At 43.5% G+C, this 13,470-nt stretch overlaps 1 protein-coding gene across 2 annotated transcripts in view; it reads right to left on the bottom strand.

Annotated features, from left to right (window-relative positions):
- CDK14 (cyclin dependent kinase 14) overlaps nt 1-13,470 on the bottom strand; it is a 465,190-nt gene that overhangs the window by 69,415 nt on the left and 382,305 nt on the right. For both annotated transcript variants that reach the window (XM_028120572.2, XM_028120582.2), the window contains one exon: nt 1,776-1,839. In XM_028120572.2, the coding sequence (XP_027976373.2) occupies nt 1,776-1,839 (64 nt within the window). The remainder of the gene's footprint in view (nt 1-1,775; nt 1,840-13,470) is intronic.

Here is a 13,470-nt window from a genome sequence, read left to right as displayed (position 1 = left end):
CATGTCTACTCTTACCTACAAGCCCCAAGCTTCGCCTGGAATATCCTTCTTGTTTGTCAGTACCCACGCCGTTCACCATCTAAACACATCATTCTTCTGGTCCCCTGTTACCTTCTACGTATTAAGTGTCCGTAACAGTATTTATACATAATATTAAATAACTTACACATATATAGCCTAATTTATATATGTCTATCCCGGAAAAGTCACATAAATAATACGTTTTAGTTCAGAGCAACAAATATTTATTGAACACCAAAATATGAACTATGCACAGTCCCTGATCTCATGAAGTTCCCCATCTATTAGCTTGACTTGCACTACATCAGAGGACTTTGCAGAACACATTTAATAAATGCTTTTGTATGTTGTTGATGGAGATTAATTCTGTTCACACCAAAATAAACATATGACTCCATCTTTTCTGGTGCAGAACCTTGGCAGGCCAAATGACTGTCTTAATTACTCCTCTCTGCATCTAACTTTATTTATTCAAAATCTTTTCATAGTCTCCTCTATTTTATTTTCCCAGGACTGAAGATTTTAGATACTAACATGGGGAGGCTAACCTTTCACAGCCCACATTTGGAACATCTACAAAGAGCCGTGTTCCCAGACTCCATTAGGAAAAGCTGGAGCAATTAGAGAGCGCTTCTTGCTTGGTTAAAAAAAGAAGAAAAAAAATCCATCTTAAATTGTTAAGTTTCTATAGTCTTTCAGAACATAGAAGTTACTTAAAAATTTCAGTAAAAGTACAAAGAGTCCTTGGGGCAAGCCAAGAAGATAGAAGAATTCTCACTCTCAGAAGAAAACTACTGAGAATAAAAATAGTTTCCCAACTCAGTCATTCTTTGGGATTGGTAATTTATTCCTGATGGTGCCCCAAAAGAGGGGAAAAGGAGCAAGAGAATAAACTTGGCTCCCATAACAGAAGTTATTCATAGCTCTTTTCCCTCATAAAATAATGGGCTATTAGATCTTCCATAAAATCCCTTTCAGTAATTTTATGGTGGGTCTACACTTTATAATCCATGTTTTGTAGCAGAGTAAAAAAAAACAAAAGATTTATTTTACAATAATTCATTCCACTGATTTTTATTAAATTTCCAATTCCAAGCCTCTCATCTCTCCTATAAAAATTAAATTACATTTCAGATCCTTTCTCTAGGTGTAATTATTAAAACTGAAAGTTTCTTGACTGCCATCTACCGGTGAAGGAAAAAGTGACAATTTATTTTAGAATGCATTTTCTCTCAGATTTTCCAGTTTAGAGGTTTAAATATTTTACATTAAAAAAGATGGCATGCTGTATGACAGACATACAGGACATTTTATATGTTTAAACTCAAACTAATGGACTATATATATATATCACTAGTTTTAAAAAAATCAAAATGTAAAGTTTTCATTTTTACAATGTAATACTTTTCCTAGTATTGTTTCAAAGAAGTCACACAGATAGATCACAGTATCCTAATTTAAATTTTGTTTTATAGACATGGATGCCAGTCTAACCGATGATGATACGGTTACGTTATTAGCCAGACAACTCAAATGAGATACATATGGTGAAAACCTCATAAGGAACGTCATTAATTCTATCTTTACAGACAAATACATTGTAAAAACAAAGGACAACTCCACTAATAGGTAGAATATACAAGAGCAAGTAACCAGAATTTTTCAAGGTATAATATAGAAGCCTGAGGGGGAAAATGTATATATTCACTCTGCATATAGGAAGCACTTAGTCATTTGTAATTAATGAAACATACCTGGCTTAAAATGTGGTAAAGAATGAACTCCAGGCCACGTGTCCTCATTTGGCGTTCCAAGAACCTAGTGGAGAGCAGGAAATTGTGGAAACAGACTTATTATTTCCAAAGCACTCAAAATTCTCCAGTGTAGAAAACAGTACACTGCGTATGATGAAACTCTGGATTTTTTTTCCATGATCGTGTGCCAGGGATTTTATTTCAGCAAAAACAAACCCCAAACTAAAAGCTAAAGAGCCACCCAAGATGAATGTCTGTGTTTTAACACATGCAGCTGAATGCAGGCAGTGAAATCTGCTGCATTTTGTCAACTCCAAACTTAATAAGTAGGCTTAGGATGCCAGCGATAAGCTGTCATTTCCATGGAAATGAATCAAGCATGTGTGTGTCCCTCATGATTCTTGCATGAGCTTTTGTCCTTTACTCCAGCATCAGATGTCTCATCATTTAGCAGTTCTACGCATTCTGTCATTTCGTCCCCCACATCCTCTGTCTGAGAATCATGATGTTTCAAAGAAGCAGGACAAACAGCTTGGGATGCTCATTCTCGATGACCCACACCACTCATTTCAGGTAACATCTTTATGTGGCTTAGAATTTCCCCATCCCCCCATACTGTCCTCCCTCTACACTCTTTCTTCATCCACATTTTCGCCTTCTTTCCCCATTTCCTTTTGTACCACCACGATGTTTGATCTGGTTGAAGGAATTAAAAGGCAACTGCAGTTCACATAGAACGGGGTTCACCCCATGCGAACCCCCAGGTCTACCACAGGTTGCTGTTACAGTCCGTGGTCATGGTAACTCACCAGTCGAGAATAGTGGAGCTGGAGGGTTAAGAGCCCAGACCCTGGAAACAGACTCCGTGGGTTCAAATCCTTGCTCCCCTACTTACTAGTCATGTGACCATGGGCAAGAAATAACCTCACTGATGTTCCTCATTGAACTGAGCTTTCAATTCCCTCCTTTGTAAACTGGGGGTGATAACAGCACCCCCCTCCCTTGTGGTGAGAACACTACCTGGCAGGAGTAAGCACTATGTAAGTATTAGATATTATTCAAAGTGCCCCTAGAAAACAGGCTCAGGTCAGGGCGGCACTGGCCACGTGGCAGAGTCTGGTGCCCCATGCCACACGGAACTCAAACTATGATGGACCAACACGCACAGTGCAACAGGTGAGAAAGGGCAACAGATAAAGCCAGAAGCTGGGAAAAGAGGAGGAACGGCAGATACCACGGGAGGGAATGAAGCAAATTCATTTTATCTGAGCATTAGCAGGCAAGGCTGTGCAATAAGGAAATGCAGAGCTTTGATGATTTGTGTGTTTATTTACTAGGGGGACGGGGCCCTCATATCAGAGGGGCAAACACGCAGTGAGTGTTTCCCTCACGGCTTCCTACTCTGGTGAGTCGGGATTAAATACAGGTATGAGGTTCCCCGCTGGGTTCTGGGATGAGATAATACCATTCTTTTCAAGTGTAACCGATTAATTTTGCAAGCACAATCAACAGTAACAGTAACCTTACACAAGGAAGGCCACCCTACGGATGGGCTGGGTGGGAGGTGGGCAGACAGGGAGAGGGCTGGGGAAGGGGGTTGTAAGACAGGAAAGGAGGCGGAGACACTGTCTGACAGGAGCTACTGCAGTAACAGTGTCTGCAAAAGGCATTCCTCCTTCTTTTCACTAATTCTGATGATTATTTCAAGGCAGGGAGACAACCAGGCTTGCGAGCAGCACACATAGCTCATTGGAGGAATGCTCCCCTTTGAGCTTCCGCTAAAATCTGCATGAAGGACGGGAAGGACTTGAGCAACTAAAGGGAGAAACTTTCGGCTCAAAATCACGACTTGATCACAATCAATCCAACACATATGACACACACCCTCTGAAGGTGTTATAAATCACAGCAAGTCCAGCCAGAACTTGAACCTCGTTCTTTCACTCCTAGTAAAGGTACGGTTGTGACCCTAACGGTACATGTCTCTACAATGTTTGTGTCAGCAAAATGCAAAGAAATGTATAAGTAGAATGTAGAGAAAATGCATAAGTCTTATTTTGAGTTATTGTAACGCCGACTGATGAGACTCCACACCTCAGATTCTCCTGCCTACTACTCCTGGGCCATTTGCACAAGAAATACAATGTGGGTAGAAAGTGGGCAAAGGAAAAGAAGTATTAAAAATCAGCCTTTCTTCCTGTGGAAGCCTTTTTGGGAAGGCAATCTGGGTTAAATGCATGGTTAGAGATGACAGGTTACTTGTACCCAGCAGAAAGTGGGTGTACGTTGTCTCTGACAGATTTTCATTTCTCTTAATTGACTAAGACATTCCACAACCAGGACAGGTTTAGGTTAGAAAAAGAGGTATTCCCTAAAAGTAAAAACTAATCTTTTGCAAATAAAACAGGGCAGAAGAAAATAGCACCACCGACCTTTCGAAGGTGGTCCCACGTCTGTAAATAGGCAGGTTGATAACATCTGAGGAGGCTTTCAGTCTTAAAGTGACAGGCATGCTATGATACGTTAAAACGTCTTCTACAAGGTCACTCAAGAAGCTTCACCTGACACCTGTGCCCGTGGCTGGTACGTCTCCCTGTTCCTTTATTGATCCATGTCTTCATTGGGCTAACATTTGTTGTGTTCATCACAGAAGATGGAAGGATGAGATGGGGGCTCTGCCTGGAGGTGCTCCCACTCTGAGGCAGATGGGGGGGCGGCGATGGGCTGCCTTCAACACAAATGCTTCCTCAGAAGTGTGGGGAGAAGGAGCTGAGAGCCCAAAGTGGAGGTGTGCCTGAGGTTCCCTGGGGCCAAGGGAGAACAGCTGCATGGCAGAGGGAACACTGAGTAATAGCTGGCCAAGTACAGAGAAGGGAGACGGGGGTGGGGGTGGGTAGTGACAGCAGAGAACTCTGGTTAGAAGGAAGGGCTATATCAAAATACTTTCAGTTCTCCAAATTCTCTTGCTCATGCCCCCATACCTTCTCACAGTGGTTTCCTCTTCTGGAATGCCCTGCCCACGACTGGCCAGGTTAACTCCTACTTTTTTTTTCTAGCTTCAGCTCCTGAGCCACCCTTTCCTGAAAGACTTTCTGGTCCAAGTTACACGCTGTGATCCTCATAATCTCTGACGGCTTTGTACAGGATTCCTACAGGACCGACGCATGGCCTTGACAATTGTTAGATTACTGGTCTGTCTCCGCACTGCACCGTAGACCTCCGAGTGGAGACTGCGGTGTTCGTATCTTTAGATCCCTAGTGCCTACACCGAATACGCCTGACACCAAATATGCACTCAGTACATGTTGACTGAATGAGCAAGTGGCGTGTCTGGGTTATAGCGTGTAGTGTCACTGGATTGTTGGCTGGGTTATGGAAGGGGAGGCTAGGGCCAGGGAACGAATAAATGGGGACTGCACTTTGTCTCAGGTTTTCTCAGCCTACAGGTCACATGACCCCCTGAGAGATTGTAAATTTCAGTGTTCATATCAGCATTTTTCTAAGATGAATAGAACAGGTAATATCAGAAGGTAATATACATGTTAAAGATACATGTTTTATGAAACTTTTATTCACCTTACATCTGTGTGAGTATATGTATATGAGTGCTTTATGAGTCATGATGTATTTCTTGGGGCGCCTGGGTGGCTCAGTCGGTTAAGCGTCTGCGTTCGGCTCAGGTCATGATCTCAGGGTCCTAGGATGGAGTCCCGCATCGGGCTCCTTGCTTCTCCCTCTGCTCCTCCCCCTGCTTGTGCTCTCTCTCTAATAAGTAAATAAAATCTTTAAAAAATCAAAATGTATTTCTTACCATTTAAGAGCCATTTTATAGGCAATAAGAAGTTATTAGCTAAAAATCAAGAATGTAGGTGATAAAGCAAATTTGGGGGCTGAGGGCAATGAGTTTAATCCTAGATCTACTGAACGGGAGAAAGGCCTGCAGATCAAGATGGGGGGGCGTGTAAAGAGCAGCGGGAAATACAGATACACATCTCAGGAGAGGGATTAAAGTCCAGAAAAACATTTGGAACTCTTTAGCCTATTTATGGTAATAGAAAGCAAATGCCAAAACACAAGCTACAAAATGGTCTCACTTCCCTATACTCATGCATACACAGTTTCCAGAAGGGTGTCTCTGTGACTTCCTGGACTTTTAGCATCTGTTAAGAAAAACAAGGGATGATCTCACCTTCTCAGTAGAGGTTTACACTGCCTGACCCTGATGAACTAGGATTTAAGGACCCCAGACTTAACTCTTCTGGGCTTACTTCCACACTGACGGGTAATGATCACACCCACCGTGTCAGCCTCTGTGATGAGCAGAGGAAGACACTCAGAAAAAGAGGGTCTCTCTGCTGAAACATCTACTTTACCACAAACAAAGAGCGGATTCTAAACTTCTAAAGCTCAGAGCTCAAGAACTAGTGCTTGTCAGAAATATTTACTTACCTTTCCAAATTACTAACAGTTGCACGAATTCTCATATTTCCCTGTCAGATCCCAGGTCTGCTAAAAATGAGTCTGTAGGCTTTTCCTGAAGAATGCCCACAGTTTAAACAGAACAAGGGCTGCTAATAGTTTTCCTGGGTCAAAGGGTCAGAGGAGTCTCTCACAGAGACTCCAGCGCAGAGGAACTCGGGCCTATCAAATGCAGATAAAACTGGCTCACATGGGTATGTACTAAAGCAGTGATGTGCAACGTGCTGGGTTCCCACTTTAGGTTTTTCGGTTTTATGAGGTGGGCATTCTGGGGCAGTGCTGGGTGATTTCAAGCTGACTTAGCAACGAATCCAAGGAAATGGAGAACAACCAGGTAATTGATGATTTTTACACCACAACTCTGAAAGTCCACACATACAACACACATCTTTAAAATCCTAATTGCTTCACAACTGTACTACTTTGGGTTCTGGAAGATTCTTTATGATTCCTCAGGGAGAAGTCCTAAATGCAGCTTGTGAAGAAGCTCGGCAGAACTGGGCTTGGCTGTCACACACTGCACTCTGGAACAGGTGCTATAGAGTTCAAAGATGAGCCACAGAAAAGCAGAACTTCCTAACTTCTCCTGCCTGTGTGCACTCTATCTAGAAAAACAGTTCTCAAGTGGGTGGAGCTGGAATTCAAAACCAGCTTGGTCTGACTAGAAAGACTGTGCTCTTAAGAGCGGCACGATTTCGCTCCCAGGAGGATCAGAAAGGGCAGCTGTGGGGCTCAGATGGTGTTAAATGATTCACAGCCAACTGGGAAGGCCATAGACAAGAAACTGGAGGTGGCTTCAGCCAACAGCCAGCAAAACTCAAGGCCCTCCGTCTAATGGCTCACAAGAAGCTGAATGTTGTCAACAACCGCATGATTTGGAAGCGGATCCTTCCCTAGCCCAACCTCATAAATGACTGAAGGCCAGCTGAACACCTTGATTGTAGCCCTGGGAGAACCTGAAGCAGAGCACCAGCTAAGCCATGCCTGGATACCTGACCCACAGGCACTGTGAGATGATAAATGTATGCTAAGTTGCTAAGTTTGTGGGGCGCCTGAGTGGCTCAGTCGGTTAAGCGTCTGCCTTGGGCTCAAGTCATGATGCCAGGGCCCTGGGATCGAGTCCCACATCGGGCTCCCTGCTCAGCGGGGAGTCTGCTTCTCTCTCTCCCTCTGCCGCTCCCCCCACTCGTGCTTGCTCGCTCTCTCAAATAAACGGATAAAATCTTTAAAAAATAAGTTGCTAGGTCTGTGGTAATACTGTTACACAGCAATAAACAACTAATGCAGATTACATCACTGAATCATACTAGTCAGAACACGTCTGGATTGCTATGCCAGTACCAGGTGCTGCCTGTGGAGAGGGACAAAAATAAACAGTCTTCTACAGGATGTCCCCAGAAAGGGGGTGGTGGGCCCACGTCCCAAGAGGTGGTCTACCCTCAATGAAAAGCAATGGTGTGGGACATCACCTCGAACAGATGAAGTACAGCAATGTCACCGGGGGGACTGACTTATGCTGTGAGGAGTCGGATGGAAAACAAGGCCCAATGGGTTAAGATATTAATGTGCAACAGAGAAGGGCATTCTAAGTACAAGAGCTGTATAAACTGGAATGGCAGCCCTATGAGGTTTAATCGCAGCTAAGGGTTGGACTGTACCATATTTTGCAGTCAGATATTATAAGGATCGAATTCTGCCTCCATTGACACAAGGGTCATCTGTGGTAAAATTCTGACATAATACTACAACAGATAGTTTATATGACAGGATGAGGTCCTGCATTTGCATCTACCTTTGTTTATATTTGGCCATCATTATAACGTACTGGATAGATAAGGAGAAGTGAGCTGATAAGGAAAAGGGTATGATTAGATGAAGGAGGGCAGAGAAGATATGGATGAAAGCTTTCTTTCCCCATTTTCTAAAGTAGGTCTTAATATTAATTATTTTGCAGGGAACCAGCACAATCAATGGCTGATATCAGAATCTTTTCTGGTGGCATGATAAGCAAATATATACATGTATGTGGTGTATATATACACATGTATATTATGTGTGTGTATGTATATACACCACACATATAGTTCCTCTCTTCCACCATTCCCTAGGCTTTACCTACAATGCCACTAGATAAGGGTTAGAGTGTCTGAACTATTCATTTTTGGCAATGGCCAATGGCATACAGGTTGCATATGGGATCAGAAAAGCAGCTCTAAGATGCTATGATTCCAGGTTGGTTGTGTTCCAGAGTCCAGAACAAGCAGTGAGATTCTGCAGAGCAGCGACCATTACTGAGAAGGGCCAGCAGGGGGAGCCACCACACTGAGAAAATGAAAAGCTGCCTGGGACTTCAGAAGCTGCTTCAATATTTAATCAGTGGCTCAACTGCTGGATTAAAAGAGATGGTGTTTCCAAAATATTGTACAGTTTTCAACAGGGCAAGGGTTCAGATGGGAAGGAACCGAAATTAAAGGACAGCTCTTTGAGTTCTACTTAAAGTGAATTCAATTCACCCGCTGGAAGGTAAATGTCTAGTTTAGTGGCATTTGGCTGCACATGGGAATCATCTGGGAGGCGGTTAAAAAAAAAAGACAACAGGTTAAAAAACACACTAAGGAGTGGGACCCACCCCAGTGATTCTGATTTAACTGGTCCGAGCTGCAGCCTAGGTATGTGGAATTTTCTAAAGCTCTCTGGTGATTCTAATGTCACCAAGGGCTGGGACTGATTGGCCCAATCTAACCAGGCGATCTCTTAGAGGCCCTCAGTTTAGATGGTTTATAGATTTTTTTTTTTTTAAGTCTTCGGCCTGGATCCAAAGGGCCACAAACAGCAGGTAAGTGAACAAAACAAGCAGTTGGCTGTTAGAGAAATTAGAAGGTAACTAAAGAATAAATCTGAAACTACTCTAGAAAATGCTCTTCACTGGCAAATTCTGCACCGAGAACAGCTCATTTAAAATGTTTTCCTCCAATAAAATATTCATTCTTTCCCTTCCCCCCTCTCTCCTACTGTTTCTCTCCCGTCTCCCTAAACCCTGACTCCCTCATCGATTGCACTCTCATCTCAATGGCTTTTCTCTTCTTTTCCCTGGGCCATGTTGCTGGGGCTCAGCCTCAGCCGGTCAGTCCCCGCAGCGCGCTGCGGGAGCCGCGGTCAAGGGCGCTAACGTGCGCCGGTCAGGAACCCGAGGGTGGAGGCTGCGGAGGCCGGAGGAAGGCGATGTTGCCAAGCAGATGCCACACAGCGAGGCTGACTGAAGCAGGGGCATGGAATGTGGAAAAATGAACCCAGGGGGCGGGACCTGGAGGCAGGAGCACCAGATGCTGGAGGCTTGCTTCTCAAAATGTGGTCCATGAACTAGCAGCATCAGCATCACCTGCAGAAGGCAGCGTGGCTCCACTCCCCAGCTGATGCATCAGAATCTATAATTCAACAAGAACCCCAGGTGATCCATATCAGCACCGAAGCGTGAGAAACGCTGCTTTAAAGAACACATTCTAACTGGATTTTTCAACCTAAAAAGCACAGGAAGTAGAGAGGAAATTCTGGTCACAGGCACCTTCATCCAGAGCATGTAGGTATATTTGTTCAAGTAGCATTTGGAAAGGGCAGGGGGTTGTGGGCAATTTCCAGTTCAGTGGTGCGGGCACCTCGTATCAGGAGCCACCGCAGATGACAATGATTGCATGAGTCTGGCTCGGCGTTCTATGCCTCCGAGCTCATCCCCCACACGGCTCTCCTGTCCTCACTTGAATAGTCTCAAAGCCTAGGTGTTTCTTATGGCAAGAGGCTTCGAATCATTTCTGGAAACAGGCAAGACACAATAATCCACTGATGCTCTTAACTTCAGCTGCAAACTTGAGGCCAATGAAAATTCTAGGACACAGACACATACACATGTCTGTGTCACATATGACACATACCACAGGCCCAAATTGATCACCGTTTTCTTTTTCTCGAATGAAACTGGTGTTCCTATCTACTGAGCATCACCTGCGTGCAAAGCAATGTGCTAATTATCGGGAGACACAAAGATGCAAAACTATAACTTCTGCCTTCAAAAATGTAGCTTTTTAAATATTCATTTTTATATTAAAATTAAAAATGACAAAGCTACGGAACTGGCTTGCAACACTGTGAAACTTTGCATCCTCGAGCATGTTTTAGAAAATTACATTTCCTTCAAGAATATGTGAAAGCTAATGTATTCGATTCCTGTCAGTGCTGTAACAAATAATCACAACCTTGCTGACTTAAAACATCAGAACTTTAATTCTCTTTAAGTTCTGGAGTCAGCAATTGGAAATCATTTTCACTGGGCTGAAATCCAGGTGTCTATGGGGTTACCTTCCCTTCCAGGCTTTAGGATAGAGTCCATTTCTTGCCTCTCCCAGCTTCTGGGGGCTAAGGGGGTTCCCTTGGTTTGTGGCTGAATCACTCCAATTTCCGCCTCCACCCCTACACTGACTTCTCCTCTTCTGTATCAAACCTCCTCTCTTACAAAGACGCTGATGACTGCATTTAGGGTCCATCCGGATAATCCAGGATAATCTCCCTATCTCAAGATCCTTAACCTAATCCCATCTGTAAAAACCTATTTTCCAAATAAGGTAAAATTACAGGTCCAGAGATTTAGGGTCTAATATTTTTGGTGTTCTTTATTCAGCCTACTACAGAGTAAAATGACCATTTACAAAATATTATTAATACATGATACTCAAAATGGATATTTTATGCATCCAAAACATGAAGTAAACAGAAATATCCACTTGCAGCAATAACAACCTCACCGAAGCTGCTTTACTGTTTGCAATTTCACACCTATTATTTCATGAGTTGCGATCAGCCCAATAAAATAGGACAATATTAGCGACTTCGCTGATGAGAAAACTATACTGCAAAGAAGGGCGACCTGGTCAGGTGCCCTAGGAGAGAAAAACAGACCAGGACACAGCCTGGATTTTCGTCTGGTGCCCTTCCCACCTCAACACTCAGATGCCAGCACTTTATTAAAAGGACTGTTAATTCACCTCAGTTGACTTCCAAACCACTTTACGGCTGCAAGACCAGCAAAGACCGACAGGCCGAAGCTGAGCGGTCCGCCGAGCAACCTCACCAGCTAAGGCCTGCCGTGCCTCCGCTGACCTCCCGGGCACACTTAGATTGGTTTCAGAGTCAAAGATACTCCCATTATAGCTATTTACTAAGAAAGCTGATTTTGTCATTCCTTCTTATTCCAACCTGACAAATGTAACAGAAAAGAGGATGTATTTAATTTTTTTTTTCTTTTTCTTTTTCTTCAATCTAGTACACACAGTTTTGTTTCCATTAACAGAATAAGCACCTATGAGCTCACCACCCCGGACAAGAACTGGGTTATTTAACAACAGCCACATCTAATCCTATAGCTCAGGCCCCATGAGATCACCCAGCCATGCCCACCTGAAGCAAGCTCCATCCTGATTCATGTTCATTATTCTCTATCCTTTGTTTTTATATAATTTTATTGTCCTTATAAAGATTATAAAGTATTTTTAATTTCATATTTTATATTCAGGATACAAGGCTGTAGCTAATCTTTTGGAATTTTTTTTCCACTTAACATTATATTGCTAAGATTCATCCACACTCTCGTGTGACTATAATGTTAATGGAATGGTATTCATCCACTTTCTCACTGATGAGCATTTGTGTTGTTTACCAGTTTCTGCCCAAGAGTCAGAAAACTCCATTACATAAAAATGGCAAGTGAGAGCTTAGCAGGGGTCTTATTTTCCCTTTATGACTATAAAATTCCATAAAGCAAAAATTAAATATCGGCACCTAAAATGGAGTTGTGTTCTCACAGTTTGAGAGCTGCTTGGGACTCACAAAATATTTTCCCAAAGACATGATTCTCTACATGGTGGCTGATGCACGAAAGGCTAGTATTATCTGTAACAAACCAAAAAACACTACAGAGCCAAACCAGCCCGGACAACAGCCTTTCTGATCCAAATGCAGCCAGTGTGGAAGTCACACCTCTCTTCCAGCGAGCAGGACAGGGAACCAGTCCCCAAGACTCGTCAAACTCTAGGCTGAGGCAGCAATACCAGTCCAGAGAGATAGAATGGGCTGGCCTGAGGCTTCCGAGCCCAGGCAGATGCTGGGATGGAGATCGAGGCCAAGCACAGAAAAGGGAGCTGTGTGACTTGGGGGCAGTGACAGACACTCCAGTGGAATAGGGAAGGGGTGGTCAGAAAGTGAATCATTTCCTCTGCGTTTTTAGCGCGGTTAATGGGGAACAGCAGTCGGGTGGACTCTGAGGCTTGCCCGCAGGGTGTCTCTGCCGGGTGACCGGCTTGGATGTTCTTTCTCCCCTTTACTACGTGTTTACTTCTTTCATGGAGACACCTGGTTGCGCTTAGAGTGGGGCAGGGGAGAGAGCCCCTGGAAGTGGTGGAGGGCTTGGAAAGGAGGCAGCCCCTCTCCGGTGTTGTTGCGTCTGTGGTGCTGGGAAGAGGGGGGAGAGCAGGACAAAGCCTCACCCGCCCCGCCGGGAGTAAGGGATGTGCTTGTATTCCAAGTATGTAGGTCAGAGCCTGCCTACCAAAGGCCATCTACACATTTACCTGTTCCAAAAAGAGATGCTGTTATTTTTAGAGCTTTGAATGGGGTATGCAGGAAGGTGTGAGTTACAACGAAACCTCTGCTCAGTTTACTGGCAGGAAGGCTGTTAAAAAATTTAGGTCAGGATATTTCTATAGAGCGTGCTACAGCTGCAATATTTTATTATAGTTTTTGCAACTGTATATATACTAGTTAACTATAATTAACTGGGGTTTAACTATATAACTATACAATTTAACTATTTAAACTATAATTCAACCATAATTTCAACATGTGTCTATTATTACATATTGATCCCTAGAAAGGTATTGGGAACTCATTGTTGCCAATGGTTGTGCCAGAAGCTAGGATACAGCTGTGGAAAAGTCGGTCCCCGATAAAGGGTGATGTTCATGATAACAAGCTGTAGGTCCACGGGTCCCTCCTGCTCCCACTCTCTTGGTGACTGGCATGCAATTATCACAGACTTCCACCTACAAATGGGCTACTTATTCCTGACAGATTCAGTGTGGGTCAAGAACTGGCATTTAGAATACCAATGCCAAAATTTGGTATCTATAATCTAAAATTAGTAAATTACTTAGAGTTGAAAATGAGGTATCAT

This window comes from Eumetopias jubatus, unplaced genomic scaffold (assembly GCF_037043125.1).
Source record: "Eumetopias jubatus isolate StellerSeaLion01/CBP00866 unplaced genomic scaffold, mEumJub1_p1.0 scaffold_14, whole genome shotgun sequence".
In the NCBI taxonomy this organism is placed as follows: domain Eukaryota; kingdom Metazoa; phylum Chordata; class Mammalia; order Carnivora; family Otariidae; genus Eumetopias; species Eumetopias jubatus.
This window is presented reverse-complemented; position numbering and strand designations above follow the sequence as displayed.